Source organism: Euprymna scolopes, chromosome 21 (assembly GCF_053919585.1).
Source record: "Euprymna scolopes isolate OS-2025 chromosome 21, ASM5391958v1, whole genome shotgun sequence".
Classification (NCBI taxonomy): Eukaryota; Metazoa; Mollusca; class Cephalopoda; order Sepiida; family Sepiolidae; genus Euprymna; species Euprymna scolopes.
The window spans coordinates 70,550,205-70,568,860 of record NC_136502.1 but is presented as its reverse complement, the minus strand read 5'-3'; the positions used below and the strand labels follow the sequence as shown (position 1 = coordinate 70,568,860).

The window sequence follows — 18,656 nt, the reverse complement described above, 5'->3', positions numbered from 1 at the left end:
CTATTGATTCCGATTCTTTTCAAATTTCTAAATATTTAGTTATAGCGTTGTTCATTTTTATTTTCGGATTGCTATAAAAGTCCTTCGGATATGTGCATATATTTTCGCAAAAAACAAAACTACACTTGCGAGGGGGGGCATACATTATTATTTGTTTCTCTTATTTTTCCTCTTGATTAATGATGATGATTTGATGAACTCATTGTAGCAATTTTCATGTCTTTGACGTGTGCCAATTTTTTCCTATTTATTTATTTATGCTATTTTACCTGTGCCATTTTTATTTGTGACATTTTTTCAGCGTTTTTTTTTTACTTAAACTCGTTATTGTTTTTTTTACTTAAACTCGTTTTGTTTTTTGTTTGCTTGTTTGTTTGTTTGTTTGTTTTTGCTTTTAAACTATCAGTAAAACTTAATAATCATATTTTAAACTATCAGTAAAACTTAATAATCATATTTTAAACTATCAGTAAAACTTAATAATCATATTTTAAACTATCAGTAAAACTTAATAATCATATTTTAAACTATCAGTAAAACTTAATAATCATATTTTAAACTATCAGTAAAACTTAATAATCATATTTTAAACTATCAGTAAAACTTAATAATCATATTTTAAACTATCAGTAAAACTTAATAATCATATTTTAAACTATCAGTAAAACTTAATAATCATATTTTAAACTATCAGTAAAACTTAATAATCATATTTTAAACTATCAGTAAAACTTAATAATCATATTTTAAACTATCAGTAAAACTTAATAATCATATTTTAAACTATCAGTAAAACTTAATAATCATATTTTAAACTATCAGTAAAACTTAATAATCATATTTTAAACTATCAGTAAAACTTAATAATCATATTTTAAACTATCAGTAAAACTTAATAATCATATTTTAAACTATCAGTAAAACTTAATAATCATATTTTAAACTATCAGTAAAACTTAATAATCATATTTTAAACTATCAGTAAAACTTAATAATCATAATGATTATTAAGTTTTACTGATAGTTTAAAATATGATTATTAAGTTTTACTGATAGTTTAAAATATGATTATTAAGTTTTACTGATAGTTTAAAAGCAAAAAAAACAAAAAAACAAAAAACAAACAAACAAACAAACAAGCAAACAAAAAACAAAGCCAACAAAAAAAAAAGACATTTAATCATGACTGCTAGCAATACAAAATAAGATTATAAACAACCAAAAAATAATTACAGAATCATTTTGGAGGTCGGAAAATAAGCCCAAATTTTTCCGATACCGATTGTGATTATTCGTCCGACCACTAATAAAAAGATATAAAATGGTATATCCAACATCCTAATTTTACATTTTTAGTCAGTAGATTTAAATCGCATCGATCGTCTTACCGTACAAGTATTGAATGCCAGCAATGTCGTCTGAGTGGAGTTTCAAATTAGGATCGTAACCATCGTAAAATGGTCCCATGACAGCATCGCTGATTTTGGAATGGCCAAGACCGAGGGCGTGGCCGATTTCGTGAACTAGAACGAACAGCAAATTGATTCCTGATTTTGTATTGACCGTCCAATTCTCAACTGCGTCCAAATGAATTTCACCATGCTGAGGATAGAAAGCGTGACCCAGGACACCACCTGACAAAGAAGAACAAACATTTATATATAAAGACATATACACGGTGTTCGATAGAAAATTACATTTTTTAGTATTTATGTAATGCCCTACCCGATCTTTGGCACATTCACGTCGATATCTCCCGGCAGGTAAACAACCGGAAGATACCGGAACGATTATCCAATTAGATTTCAGAAAGAAATCAGATTTCGACGAAAGGTTAATTTCATTAAATAACGAAAACACTTTTATAACTGAATATGGATTTCAATTCGTTATGCCAACGTCAAATCACCCTTTTCCCCATGTTAAAGATGACTTTCTAAATTTTTATTTAGCAATTCTAGACATGAAAAAAGAAGTGACGCCGCTTTTAAATTAATTATCTGCCAGTCTTCACTTCGGTATCTACCAGCTGACTATGTAACCTGCCGGAAGATGCTGGAGAAACTGGATAAAATCGTATTTTTCTATAATCTTTCATTTCAGAAGAAACATTTGAAATAATGTACAACAGATAAAGTGTTAGTTGGGTTGTGAACTGAAGAGCATGAACGATAAGAAAAGCAAAGAAGTATTGGAAAAGAGGTGACTGGCGTCATGACGATTCACGCAGGAAACAAAACTTCGGAAATCTTAGCTGCAGATCAGTGTTCTTTAAATGACTTGAAGGCCTTGAGATGTGAGCTAGGGAATTGAAATGGAGAAATGGCACCAATGGCTAGCAAGAAGGATCATATGATTGTGCACGCACAAAAATTAACGAGAGATTGTAAAAAGAATCAGGCAAAATAATGTCGACCTTAACGAAAGAGATTGGTGTCGAAGTGGCAACTATGAAAAAAGTGACAACTATGAAAAAAGTGACAACTATGAAAAAAGTGACAACTATGAAAAAAGTGCCGCACGAGGATGTTCGATACTCCTTATATAAAAGTTTTATGGACCATCATCATAGCACACAAAAAATACTCATCTAATCATCACCATAGCACACAAAAACATTTGTATTCAAGTCAAGAAACCCCTTCACAAGAACAAACATCCGGTTGAGCCAGTGATATTCTAGTTCTCAAAACCAGTTGCACAACAAATACGAAATTTCATGATTAAGTTTCCCCAAACTGTCTTTATGTGTGTCTCCAGCGAATGTCCCGCCATGCCGACTCTCAACTTTCGAAAAAGGAACTATAAACAAAAATAAACAAAGACAGTATTTGGATTATACATTTTTAGAAAATCTATGTATTTTTCAAAAAGGGCGGATATTCTAAATTTTGATCCGCTTGACGGCTTCACTTTTGTATTGATCTTTTTTTTTAGAAAAACATTCAACCCTGAATTTATTTTTTTCTTACGGAAGCCGTTCAAAAAAGGTCTCCTATGTTTTTTTTAACTTCAAACTAAAACGTTGACCAGCTACGAAAACAGGAGTGGCACCATTACAAAGCGACCTTTTGGGTTCCAGAATTTATTTTCCTACATAGTCACCACCATTCTCAATGCACTTTTGCCAGCCCTTTTGATGTCGTAAAAGTCTAACGCCTGCGTTGTCACTCACATCTCTGTCGCCACTCTGTAATCGTTCAACAAGTGTCGAGAAATATTGATTGGTTCAGTGTTTTTTGCATGGATAAATTTAATGACGCATTTCTGTTTCTGACGCACGTCTATGACAGCGATTATTTTCTTAGAGTCTCACACCATCCATATCTGCTACAAAGAAATGAAACTTCCAGGTCATGAATGCATAAGTTTAGTCATCATAACAATGTAATTTGTAACCCTGTCTGATCAATTTGGGTGGAATAAAAACATAGGAAGCTTTTGGAACGCCCCTCGTATTTAGTAGTAAGTCCCACATTTGATATGTGGAAAATCTTTGGAAAAATAAATAGATGTTTTGAAGATTCGTAATACAAACACTGTTTTTGATTGTTTATTTTTGTTCATACTTCCTTTCATCATTCCGATTTTTCTGTGTTGATATCAGCCTTCATACAATGACACGCATGAGTATAAAATACATGGTATTTTCTGTTATAACTCTAGTCTATGTTCATCATTCTGCTTGACATTTGCTATGTGATATCTTGTAAAGTTTGTTTTAGTTGTATGTGAAAGGAAAATTAAACACTTGTGGTCGAATCCAATTTTTTTTATCAAGGTTTAAAATTACTCAATGCAAATTTATTGGATACATCAATTTAATATTTTGTTGCGTAGCCACTGTTTTGTTTCAATATCTCCAGTCGCTTTCTATAGTTGGCCACACGTTTTGTTTCAATATCTCCAGTCGCTTTCTATAGTTGGCCACACGTTTTGTTTCAATATCTCCAGTCGCTTTCTATAGTTGGCCACACGTTTTGTTTCAATATCTCCAGTCGCTTTCTATAGTTGGCCACAACTTTTTCCCACTGATCCACCGTTACTTTATTCTATTCTTCTCTGCATAATTTCTCTAATTGTTTGATAGTTTGTGAATTCCGCTGATGAAATTTAATCTTCAAATTATTCCACCAATTCTCAATTGTCAGGAGATTAACGTGGCCAATTAAACGTATTAATACCATTATTTTCAAACCATCCCTTGGCAAGTTGTGCGTTATGTTTTGTGATCATTATCTTGTTAAAGCACGAAATTCCGACAATGTCCAAAAGAAGTTTCAGATTTCTTAAAGTTCTTCTCTAGAATCTCCCTGTACATGCTAATATGCCCTTCTTATGATTTCTGTCGTGCTAGATTCATTTCTTTGCTAATTTCTCGATAACATTTCTCTCCTTTGAATAAAAGCATATTTCTACGTTACCAATTTAATTGAAATTTTCAGAAATTCTATTTTTAAAGTCAAGGTATGTTTTTATGTTATTAAAATAATTTAACATTGCGAATTATAAAAATATTAAATTAAATAAAAAATATTTTTCGTAACTGTGAGATTATCGCCATTTTATTTCCGGTAGAAATTAGCCTTTCACTTATTGAGATAAGTATTATTTGTATTAATTTTTATGATACTCATGCAGAGAGTGATCCGTGCTGAAATAATGTTATTATTTAAAAAGTCATTCTTTACATGGGGAGGGGGAGGATGTTTTGTACCTATTCTGTACTTTAACCTTACAATTGAATAATAAAAAAAACATACCGTAAAACGTTAATTAAACGTGGAAATATGATTAAAAAAAATAGCGCGGATCGCTCTCTGCATTAGCACCATTTTTATTTATTGCGGACTATTATTCTCATCTTTATTAGTTGTTTCACGACTTTTCGGCCAACTATTCCTCTGGCCTTCATGAAAAGAAGTAAGTCCTTTTATAAATGTTCAGTAACTTTTTCCTTTTATTATTTTACATGAAAAGAGTTAAGCCTACGTAAATAAATAAATGTTTGTACACGTGACAAATTATCAATAAATGGTTTAGTTACTTTTTAAAAAAAATTATTTATGAAAAGAGTTAACGTAAATAATGTTTGTAAAAGTGAGAAAGGCGACGTTGTACAACCATCACTCCCATGCTTAATTTCTATAATCATTATTTCGACATTTGAAAGTGGTGCTTACTTTTTAGTTACAACGTTCTGATAAATCAGTCACCCATTTTGTAAGCAATAAAAACGCGGTATATCAAAACCGTAGAAAGTAAAAATAATATGTGCCTCTACCGCATTTGTAAGTCAGAAATATATTTGTTTCTCAAAGAAAAAAATAGATTGAACATGACTTTTTTATTGTTTTTATGAAAATAAAGTTTCGAGTTTTTTAATTTTTTTTTTTTTTACTTATTTAGTTAAAAGTCAGTTTGTGGGTTTTTTTTTATTGTTTTTGTGAAAGGTAAGTTTTTTTGTTTTTTTTTCAAAACTTTTGTTGTTGTTTTTTTAAAATTTTTTAAAAGTATTATAAATTTCACTAACATGCTGGAGAAATGTTTAATAATTTGGTATTTTTTTAGATTAGGCCCACCTCCACAATTTTCCTTTCAATGACGACATTTATAGGTTTCCGAGTATGCTGAGCACGCAAATCGCATTGAAATTTTTCGGAAATAAATAGTTGTATTATGCATTGTATTCCTCGGCGGCCATCTTTTTACGTGCACACGCGCCATAAACAAATACGCGCACGTAAAAAGATGGTCGCCAAAGATTACAATGCATAATACAACTTTTTATATCTTGATAACTACTTATTTCTGCAAAATTTCAATGCGATTTTCGTATTCAGCATAGTCGAAAACCATTTCAAGTTGTCATTTAAAAGAAAATTGAGGAGGTGGACCTAATCTAAAAAATTACCAATAATTTTTCATCCCGTACGCCTCCCGATACATTGCTTCGTCAACATGCGACCATTTTATATCTCCAGAAGACACTTTCGTATTTAGAAAAAAAAAAAAAAAATGAGTGACCGATTTACCAGAACGTGGTAACTAAAAAGTGAGTACCCCTTTCAAATGTTGAAATGATTTTTTTTTTCATAATCTGGTTAGTATCCAATCAAAAACTCCACCACGTAAGTAAATAAATAAAAAATGTTACGTACGCATGCGTTAGCCTTGACTAGGGGGTACTAAGGGAACGACTATTAAATAATTCTGCAGGTCGCCATGGAACTCAACGCCCAAGGGGTACCAAAATAGTTTTCATGATCTGAAGAAATTTTTTTTTCGAAAAGTGGGAGATCACTTTTCCATATAAATTTAACTTAAAATGAGCACCCACTTTCTGGCCACCTGAGGAAGGGGCATTTATTTTCGTGTTTATTGGCTTAAAGTTTTTTTGACAAGGCAGTTTGGTATGCGAATGCATATTTAACAGTTTTCGTTTATGCTCACGCATAGCATAAACAAAGGCTACGTCTGTGAAATGGAAAATAGTCCCAGAGTTCAGGGGTTAATACCATGCAAAAGAAAACAAACAAAAACTTTTTAGCCAAGAAACACACAGAAAAAAGAAAAAAAATAGCATCCATTTTTTTCTATCGAATTCATTTGCTGTTTTTATTGAAAACTATTTTCCCCCGGATTTTTGATATAATTTTCCATTAAGGGCCGTGCGTCTCACGTTCGTAAATAACAAAATTTTTTTTGTAGATTTTGGTGTGCTAAAAACGAATCTGCAAACCGTTTCCGTCCCCAAAAAATGTTTTTTATGATATGAAGAAATTACTTTTTCGAAAAAGTGGCGATCACTTTTCCATGTAAATTTAACTTAAAATGAGCACCCACTTTCTAGCCACCTGAGAGAGAGGGGATTTTTTCCCATGTTTATTGGCTAAACAGCTTTCGTTTATGCTCACGCATAGCGTAAACGAAGGGTACGGCTGTGAAATGGAAAATAGTCCCAGAGTTCAAGGAATGTTTTTATGTTATTAAAATAATTTAATGCAAAAGAAATCAAACAAAAAACTTTTTAGCCAAGAAACACAGAAAAATGCCCCTCTCTCAGGTGGCCAGAAAGTGGGTGCTCATTCTAAGTTAAATTTACATTGAAAAGTGATCACCCACTTTTCGAAAAAGTAATTTTATGAATATCATGAAAACTTGCTTTTTGCTACGGAAACGGTTTGCAGATTCGTTCTTGGCACACCGAAATCTACAATAAAATATTTCGTTATATATGAACGTGAAACGGGCCTTAAAATAAAATAATACCGGATTTTTTGGAGCAGATTTGCCGTTTAGTTGTACAAATATCCTCAAACCAGGTAATCACTAAAAGGGACTTTTAAAAGTCGTCACCTGTATCGAGCAAAAGTTTACAACCACCGATTATAGGCCAGCCTACGTCATGGTAACATATATTGAGTCAGTTCCTAACAGTATTTTGTATAGTTTTTTAGTTTAAACTCATTTTCCCAAAATTTCCCCAAACTTAATGTGTTCGATACAGTCTGCCGCCATTTGTATTTTTCAAATATACCGATAAACATTGAATGTTTTTGAACCGATTATACATTACATAAAAACTCTAAAATCTTATCCAGTTAGGTAGAACATTTACTTTTCTTGCCTTTGATAACATTTATTTATATATATTTATTTTTTGACAACGTCTTTGTATCTGTGCTTAGTAATACAGACCCTTTTCATTTAATGTAACGTTTAGTCGGCTCGAAAAACAGTGTTTATCGGGGTATTTGAAAGCTACAAATGGGGGTGGACACTGTTGATTACTTTAAGTTAAAGAAAGTGAGTTAAAACTAAAAAAACTATACAAAATACTGTTACAAACCCACCGATTATGTCAGCCTATGTCATGGTAACATATATTCGGTGAGTTTCAGACACTGTTTTGTATAGTTTTTAGTTTTCAACTTACTTTCCCAAACTTAACGTATTCAACAGAGTCCGCGACCATTTCTGTTTTTTGAGCCGATTAAACATTTTACATTACATAAAAACACTAAACAATTATCCAATTAGGCAGAAACGTAACTTACCTTTTCTTTAATTTATTTGTTTTTGGACAACGTTTCGAATCTGTGTATAGTAACCCCCTCCCCCCATCATCAACCAAATATTAATTACTAACTCACATTTTTGTAAAAAACAAACAAAAAAAAACATTTAGCGTTTCAACATTTTTGCTACGTTCGGCTTCATCCACTGATTGTTGGTCAAGTCCAAACCATGAATGATTGACAGAAACTCCCGAGGATCCAGATCAAATTCTGCAAGAGTACAATTTTTTTTCATTTTCGCCTTCTTTTTCACTTTTTGCAGTGGATTGCTGTACTAATATAAGAAACATGCATTTTCTCTTTTTATTAAATTTTTCCATTACACCAAATTGAGCCACTGCAACGCGTGGCAGGGTACAGCTAGCATATATATATCACCGGTTCTAGCCAGATCACCGAAGTTAAGCAACGTTGAGCCTGGCCAATACCAGATGGGTGACAATTTGGAAAGTCTAGGCGTTGTATGTACTGCGCCGAGTCGTAGAAATTTCCAAGTTGGTATCTGGGAGCACATTAATTCACTGGGAGAAATGCACCCCCAGTCTTCGTTAAGACATGTATCTAGGAGAAGGAAACTCTGATGTAAAAACCTGCAGTTTATTGTGTACTCTGTCCCGTGGCAGTCGTCTGCACTGACAAAGGTTAGCAGTAATACCAAAAAGTGTGGGTGGTTCTACACAAAGCCTTCACCACTATAAACAAATCACCTGTGTGGGTTTCTGAGCCACATAGTTGTTGTGGAAAATTTCAGGGAAAGATATAGAAATCGCGTATGCCATTTCAAAACTAGGATAAAATCAGAACATGAAAAAATTTCTATATCTTTCGCTAAATATATAAAATAAACTGATTAGGATTAATACTAATATGCAGTAAAAGCGAGCAGTACTGAACTTTAATATTCGATATAAATAACTTTAATATTCGATATAAATAACTTTAATATTCGATATAAATAACGAATTTAAAAAATATGAACCGTATTTTCTCTTTAATTTCATAACAATTGTGTAAACTGAACATTTGGATATTTAAAAGGATTTTTTAAAAGAAAAATGTGTTATAATTATTTTTTAATGAAAAAAAATGAATATAAAATAAAGGAGAAGGTGAGAGGAAATGTTTCGTGATTATTTTTTATCGAATATTAATTCAATTACAAATAGATTGGTATCGAATATTAATTCAATTACAAATAGATTGGTATCGAATATTAATTCAATTACAAATAGATTGGTATCGAATATTAATTCAATTACAAATAGATTGGTATCGATTATAATTCAATTACAAATAGATTGGTATCGATTATTAATTCAATTACAAATAGATTGGTATCGAATATTAATTCAATTACAAATAGATTGGTATCGAATATTAATTCAATTACAAATAGATTGGTATCGAATATTAATTCAATTGCAAATAGATTGGTATAGATTATTAATTCAATTACAAATAGATTGGTATCGAATATTAATTCAATTACAAATAGATTGGTAAAAACAATCAAGAACTAAATACACCTCCTGCATAAAATTAAAAAAAAAATGCAAGTGTACCTTTTCCATCAAATGGTTCTCCATCGCCATGGTTTTTAGCTGAAAATCTCAGTTTCAGATCAGACGAACCGGATGTGACTTCGTCGAAAACAAGTTGAGAAACATCAGACCACATTTTAAAAGCTTGTGCGACATTTTTCCTGAAAAAAAAAATGTATCAAGCAAGCGGAAGTGGGGTGAATATAGTTTGAGAACATTTTTAATTTGGGACACGTTAACAGGGCGGTACAGGAAGTAGAAATTAACAATATTTTTCTTTCGGATTTACATTAAAAACTATTTTCACGAAATTTTTAATTTGAGATTTTTTTTATTTTGCAAGAAAAATCTGAGAAATGATGTACAATTTCAAGCAACATCAGCAGACCCGCCCTTAAACCCAATTACCTCCTCAACACAACAGGCAGCGTTAGAACTATGCTGCAAAGAACTTCGGTACTTAGTAGAGTTACCCAAGCCATTTTGACGGGATTAAAGCTGCCAACCCGGTTAAAGGACCTCTGGTGAAATCAAAAGCTGTTTGCGCCAGAATCTGGTAGCCTTTGATTGATCGTTCTTGTTAAATACGTATGCGAACAAATTATTACAAGCAATGACGTTGGGTCATCTATTTCAATACAAAGTGAAACCATCAATGTCTACAAATTACGACAGATGATATGAAACAACCATTGAAGTTTTTGAAGACGTCGGTGTCAATGGTAATTTGAAATCATTAGAAACATGAAGCGCTCCAAATCTACAAGAATCATCTCATTCAAAAGCAAGCGATATCGATATTTCTGTGTTCAACAGTGCATCCATGTTCAACTCTCTTAATAATAAGAATAACAACAGCAGCATCAGGGAGGGGACGATAGCTAAGCGGTTAACGACTCGGACTGACAATTCGTGTGTTTCAAGTTCGAATTTAGTTCATTCTACAAAAACACTTTCACTTAGAGATGTTGGAAACCGTCATGTGGCCCCTCTCGTAAGTATTCTTAGAAGTAGAATGATATCAGGAAAATGACTGGCAACAAAAGTCATCTGATTCATTCAAAATGAATAGGTGATCAATAACAAACAGCAGCAGCCCATAAAGTTCAACCCTTCTTCACCGTGATGGAAGCGGTTTCAAAGTGGTTGTCAGTGCTATCAATGGCGGGTAGGTTTGGCAACACGCGGTATTAGGGTCGTAATCAAGCTTACAAAATTGATTACAATTTATCGTCTTCTGTTTGTATTTGTCTCTGCGTGTAATTCACCCACTAAAAAGGCGAGGAACCGTAAATTAATGGAGTGAGAGGAATGGTGCTTTTGCGCATATGCAGTCGCCATTCCATTTATGTATTTTGGATCAAATTTTTATTTGATGATGCATGCAACCGCGCACATTTGTAGCATTCGACGTCGTGGGTAAAAACATTGCAGAAAGTATTCATTAGATTGCAAGATCTAATGAAGACTTGCGACCAACAACGATGATTTCGTGGCTTTTGCAGAAGTTTGATTCACTTAACGACAACAAAAATCAGCAGGAGACTCAATAACAGTTACTTTTTAATAATAATATTTTTTTTAATAGAAAAATAGTTTCTTGAAGACGGAACATATATTTTGGTGTGTGTGTGTGTGTGTGTGTGTGTGTGTGTGTGTGTGTGTGTGTGTGTGTGAACACACTCTCAAGTGCAATGATGATAAAAGCAAGACATGCTAATAAAGTTGTTCGATGTTATGAGACTCATTTTTTAATCAAGTCGCAATCAAGCTAATTTTCTGAGGGAACGAAGATCAACAACACCAAACGTCTCCATTACCACTAAAATAAATATATAATTTCAAAGATTTGAGTAAAGGCGTGTATCTGTTAAATGTAGAACAACAGAAAATTTTACTAACACATAAAATTATCAAATACATAAACTAAAGTGAGTTTTACCCCTATTTAATTGACCGAAATAACTTCATAAATAAAAATGTCATTAAAAAATAGTTTTAATATGCAAAATAGTGCACATATTGTTTCGTGTTTTGATAAATAAATAGTTTTATTTTAAATTGATTTTTCTTTCTATATTTAATTTGACCAGCAGTTTTCGATTTTGTTAGTAATATTATAGAGATAGTCAGAGAAGATATTCATCTGTAAATCATAATTATCACCGGTTTCAAATAATTCGTATGAGGAATAAATTTTACCGCACCGCGTGTAAAGTATAATAGTGTTTAAATATGTAATAAGATTCAGATTTTCTTAAATCAAAGCTAATTTTACTCAGATCAAACACCGCATACATTGACCGAATAATACTGAATTCACACATCAAATACAAATTACGTAACATACATTCATAAGAACAAGAAGGATTTTATATCGCTTACCGACCACAGTAATTTTCGTTGTGACTTCATTTTTACATTACATAAACGCTGGATTCTCTTTATTTCTAAATATTCTAAACGAAATATGTTAACATAATTCAGTGCTTTTTAGTATGCGCTGAATTTATATATATATATATATATATATATATATATATATATATATATATATATATATATATATATATTCAGTGCTTTTTAGTATGTGCTGAATTTATATATATATATATATATATATATATATATATAAATTCAGCGCATTCTAAAAAGCACTGATATATATATATATATATATATATATATATATATATATATATATATATATATATATATATATATATATATATATATATATATAAACGTTATAATGTTGGGAACCTACGCCAGTAAGTAGCGATTAAGTTAACTAGTGTGAATTTTGATGAGTGTCACATTAGTACATGTCAAGAAGTCCTAGGCAAACGGAAAGGTACTCAAATACAGAAGACATGATTTTAAGCGAAGAGTAATGGTCAAACTCGCTAGACAAAACATATCGTTGAACTATCGCGATATGAGATGACGTCATGTCATACGTAGTGGTGCAAGAGCGAGAAAAACAAACGACTTCTAGTCAAATCTCTTCGGTAAACCAAATCTGCGGACGAAACACGTCCAATACTATAGATAGTTTCAGCGAATGTTTCCATTGCAAAGATCATTTCCTAAGTTTGTAGAATAAGAAGTAAATAATTTTAGTTAGTAGTTTTTCTATCCATAAGTTCTCTCCAATAAAACCTCGAAGAAAACTCAGCAAAGTTTCCTTTTGTTTTTCATGAATAGGAAATATTATTTCGTCAAAGTTTAAAAGATGAGACAATCGCCACCCCTAGACCATGGAAGCCACTTATGAAATGCGGCTACGATGAAAGAAGGTACAATGCCGAGAATAAAACACCAACACGTAAATGCTATGCGCACGTATGTATAAAAAAGACTTTAGTTGATTGCTTGATCACTCCTGGCTGAAAACATAACATATACGATTTCACATTGATGGAAATGTAACGTGCAATCTTTCGCTATAGCACAACGATTTCATGAAATGTATACATTAGTTCGCACAAAGCATTGTTGTGAAAAAATGGGAATGATTATTACATGTTTGAGCATCCGTAAACTTTAAACGTGGTGGTGCAAAAGTACACAATAAAATATTAAGTCAAATTTATTTTATTTTTAAATTTATAGTTTATACTTTTACAATAAACTAATACTGGATTATGGTAATTAAAAAATACTTAACATACCAAATACACGCTAAACATAATCGCTTACACTTTTATATAATTACACCAATACGAAATGTTTTATATACTCGTACTATTTTTATTTTCTCAATTTTTATTTTTGTACCTTCTATTTAAAGAATAATATTAGGTGTTTGGTATTATTTAGGCACTTTTTTCTTTTCTTTCTTTCTTTATTTGTACTTACTAGATTTTCACACGGATCATCGTCAGAGATTACTTATTGACAGCAACTAATGTCTTTCCCTGGAGTTTGGATGACAAGTATCTCCAGATTTTCAATATTGTCCACCTCTTTCGATAATCTTTGCAAATGAATTTGCATCATCGCAACGGTCGCTGGCCATTGATTTCTCATCGGCAAGGACCATTAGCATTCATTGTGTTTATACTATGTAGCGTTGTGAATTTTTTGGACCAGTATATGTGCCATTTTTCTTAGGGTTTTCTTGAGTGTTTCCTTGCTGATTTCATTTTCTGTCCATTCTTTGATTTGCTGTAACTTTTCTTTCAGCCATTCGATATTTCTGTTGTGGTCTTGTCGCTGTTCCCATATCTTGCTCCTGTAGACTTTTTTCTGTCGGATCCGGTTGTTCTGTTTTAGTTCTTCCATCGCTTATATTTTGTTAAAATATTATTATTATTATTATTATTATTATTATTATTATTATTATTATTATTATTATCATTATTATTATTATTATTATTATTTACTCACTAGGAGTTTTCACACAGGCCATCATCAAAGATTTCTTTTTGAGAAAAACTTGTGGCGTTCCCTGAAGTTTGAGTGACAACAAGTCTTCCCAGATTTTTAGTACTCTTCACCTCATTTGATAACCTTGTAAATTTGCATTATCGCAACAACCATTTATCATCGATTTCTCGTTGCCAGCGATCATTGGTCTTCACTGGAATTTGAGCGACAATAAACACCCCTAAGGTCCCAATCCTCTTCACACTAACCCAGTAGAGGTCTGATTAGTGCTTTCTCTCCTCGATCTTTCCATTCTCCTTAACCTTCTTTAACTATTTGCTGTGGTGCCAGTTGATGTTGGCTTTTTTTGAGGGGTTTACTTACAATTATATAGTTTCAGTTTTCTTGATTCCATGTGGTGTTTCTTTGTGTTTTACTTTTGTAGCAGTTTCTATATGTCCGGTTAGCTTCTGTAACTCATATGTATTAGTTTTCGCATTCAAGAGCTTTCCTTAATACTTGAGACGTTCTCCATTTGATTCCAGTCTCTGTTCTTTTTTCAAAGTTTTTCGGGATTGTTCCTAGTGTTCCTACTATTATTGGCGTTATCTTGACTTTCTTCATTTTCCATATCCCTTTCAGCACTTTGGCCAGTTTAGTGTATTTGTTCTGCTTCTTCATCTCCTTAATATTCACTTAGTGGTCTGCTAGAACTACGATCTGGCAACAACTTTTCATTCCTGTTGACCATGGGGTCAGTATGTTATACTAGCTATGGAATTCATGTATGAACGTGACACTTGTGATGTAAAGAAAATAGTTTTTTTTTGACGTAACAGAAACATTTCTATGAAAGTATATTAAAACGGAAAAAGAATATAGATAGATTTCTATGAGTCGTTCTGTTTATTATAATTGATTATTTAAAAAAAAAATTACAGTTACTGAATTATAAGTGGTTGACCATACTTATTGGTAAATGTGCACTGAACAGATACCATAATACTTATTATAGTTAAATTCGAATTTTGATATATCTGCTTTTTTTTTTTTACATCGTTCATTTCTGTATTACGTTTAAGTTATTTTAAACCCCACTCTTCCGATGTTAAATAATAATTTCGAAATAATAACGTTAATATGCGCAATCGGATGTCGTAAATCGGAAAGTGGGTTACATACATCGTTACAAGGTCATTTGAGTTTTATAATTATATAGATTATCACATCCGTCAAATGTTGTGAAAAATAAGATTTGCTTGTATGTAAATAAGACCCAATATGGGTGCGGTTTTGAGTCTGTGTTTAGATAGCGGAATTAATGGAAAGGTAATGGAAAACTAGATGTGTGATGGCCACCCCAAATCTTAAGCATACCAGTGTCTATAGGTTCAAACAAGGGGAATGTGAATTTGACATATCTATACTAAAAGGGGTTTCAGATTTAATCGGGGTTATTCAGTTATAAAAATTATTTTAATTTGACTAGAAATTTTATATGGTCAGAAAGTTTACGACTTTCGTTGCCATCTCGTATATCCCCACCCCACTACTATCATCCCTACATTATGGAAGCATCAGTTTGTTAGGTTCTTTTGTTTTCTTAAGCAACACATAGGACAGAAGTCCAATTAGTTATTTATATTATTACTTTGATTTATTTCTTTTAACTTCTTCCTGTTTTTAATATTATGTCACTACTTATAAAGGTCATAGGTCACTCAGAATAAAGGTTAACGATATGGAATAATTGTTAGTTGAAAAATGAAGAATATTGTGGGAGTATTGAAAATGATTAATAGAATGAACTAAATTTGATTACTTATGGGGTTCAGTTTATAACAAGTATTTGTTGACATTGGATTTGAAGATGGCTCTGTTGTAATCTGCAATGAACCAATCTAGCAGTATTGTTTTCACAAATGGGAAAGAAGCTCGTAAAGAAACGCTTTTTGTTGAAATTCCATTTGGAGGAAAGCAGGAAAATTTTTTATTCAGTTGTGGTAAAAAGACGTGTTCTTGCTTTGAATGTCTCACAAGCAGGTTCACTTCGAAATAATGATTAGAGAGAAAGAGAGCAGGAACATCTTTTCTATAAGAAAAGGGTTTTATGGAACAGAAGAGATTGCAAGAACTCAGACAATAGGGTTGGAAAAGAGAATTGAAAAGTCAGCACCCCAGAGGAGGGGTACTGGCCTGCAAAAAGTGCCTGGGCAACCTTGTCGATATCCCTGATGAGGACGCTCTAGGCGATTAGCAATAAGCTAACCCTTTCTCAAAGAGAGAAGGTAAGGATTGGGAGGATGGACCCCCTAGAACTGCACAGAACTTAACTCCCACCACAAAATCAACAGGGAATAGATCATTACAGGAATGGTTTAATCTCTATTGATTTTGGGGGCCCAGGATAAAAATTCCCGGCTGAGATTTCAAAGCTAATATCATAAATTAAATTGCTATTCTTCTGATTAATGATTGGCTATACAAACTACAGACCTATACTCCCCTTAAATTAGAATTTAATGGCTTCTTTCATTGCAGTATCGCCTGATCTTTTCCCAAACTTGAGGTTATTCAAAATGTTAGCGCCAAAATCTGAAATGGCTGTTAGACTGGTCAATCACGATTTGTGGTAAAAGTTAAATGATATTAATAGATGATTTCCTTGTTTTTTTGTTTCTTTTTTGGAGTTGGCTTAGAGAAAAGAGAGATAGATAAACAAAGAGGAGACTCGTCATATGTAAAGGAATATAATTAACAAGATGGTAACGACAGTTGTTGTCCAGAGGTTAGAGAAGAAAGAGGCGATCATGTTGTGTCCACTCTTTCACTCTTTCTCTTCATCCTTTTCGAAAATAGTGAAGAATAAAACGTAAACAAAGTATAATAAAATTAACTTACTTGACAACTTCTTTGCTCAGCTTCTCCGAATATCTCATTATTCTATAGGTTAATTTTTTACTATCCCATTTGCGGCTACCTATAATAATAATAATAATAATAATAATAATAATAATAATAATAATAATAATAATAATAATGAATCACCACAATAAATAATAATTAACAATACATAACAATAATAATAAATCATAAATAGTAAATAATAATAAATTATGATAAAATAATAATAAATGAGAATAATAATAATAATAATAATAATAATAATAATAATAATAATAATAATAATAATAATAAATTTAGCCATGCCATGGATCGACTACAAAAAGGTGTACGACAGGATCCCTCAAGCATGGATAATAGAATGCTTAAAAATGTATAAAATACCAAACAGGATCATCAACGTGATTGAAAATGCGATGAGAACATGGAGACTGGAATTGACAGATGATTAACAGCACATAACAGAAATTAACATACAAAGAGACATCTTCCAAGGAGATTCACTATCACCATTACTGTTCATCATAGCCATGATACCTCTGAACAATATACTGAGAAAATGCCAAACAGGATTCTAGGTTTTATCAATTGTCCTTCCAGGCGACTTGATACTACTCCTAGCGTACCAACTAAAACCGGGACTATTTGTGTTTTAACCCCGTATATATGCCTTATCTGCAAGGCCAATGGAGCATAATTGCTCCACTTCTGATTCTCCTTCTCTCTCACATTCCTGTCCCAGAGTATTGAAAAGTCTACAATCTGTCAGTTTTTTGAGACTTTGTCAATGACGACCAAATCCGGATAATTATGTTCCAATTGCTTGGTTGTTATGACACTTTTGTCGCACCATACCTCTACCTTGCTATCCTCACTTGTTCTCACTTCATCAGGAACCTCCTCAAACCATTTTCCAGCACACTTCACCCCAACCCTCTTACACACCTCCTAATATATCTGGAGTCCCATGCAATTGTGTCTTTTGCGGTACTCTCTCTGGGCCAGTTCACTACAAAGGTGCGCAATTGACTCTGAGGTCTTACCACAAATCCGGCATTCTGCAGCAACTTCCTCTCCTAGAACCACAATCGTGTTCCTAATGTCTGCTCTTGTGCTGCAAAAACAAAGTTTCAGTACTCTTAGCCAGATACTCAGCTCTAAGCCATTGCCATGGTCTTTCATCAGCCACTTCTGCTATATCCTGGAAGAACCTTCCATGCATTTTCTTCCTAGCCAGTTCCGCTGCCCTTTCTCTATCCATACGTTTCACATAATCAGCCTTGGTCTCACATACCTCCACTTCATTGGCCACAACCTTAAGCATCCACTCCTCATGTTCTAACTACATGCTTCTTCAACGACACCTCCTCGGTTTTAACACAATCTTTTACACTTTTCAATCTCCTCCCACCGTCTTTCCTGTTTTGATACAGTCTTGCTACGCTACTTCGAATGTGAAATATACCAAACATTGCTAAAACCTTTCTTGTTTTGATATCCATAGTATGCAAATCCTTGTCAGACCATTCTAAAATTCCCGCACTGTATCTCAAAACACTGACTGCCCATGCATTCACTGCTTTCATTAGGTTTCCTCCATACAGTTTCGACTTTGCAATTAGTTTCACTCTTTTAAGATACTCCTTCCTGACTTTCTCCTTCATTTCTCTGTTCATGATGGCTACACCCTCCAACGCCCAAATACTTATACCCTGTATCTTCTATTTCTTTTATGATTTCTCCATTTGGCAGCACTATT

General features: G+C 32.6%; 1 protein-coding gene across 1 annotated transcript in view; it reads right to left on the bottom strand.

Annotated features, from left to right (window-relative positions):
• LOC145242455 (uncharacterized) overlaps window positions 1–18,656 on the bottom strand; it is a 108,968-nt gene that overhangs the window by 28,341 nt on the left and 61,971 nt on the right. The window contains exons 4-6 of the mRNA XM_080105511.1: window positions 16,895–16,973; window positions 9,644–9,783; window positions 1,389–1,634 (exon numbers count right to left, since the gene is read on the bottom strand). Of these exons, the coding sequence (XP_079961637.1) occupies window positions 1,389–1,634; window positions 9,644–9,783; window positions 16,895–16,973 (465 nt within the window). The remainder of the gene's footprint in view (window positions 1–1,388; window positions 1,635–9,643; window positions 9,784–16,894; window positions 16,974–18,656) is intronic.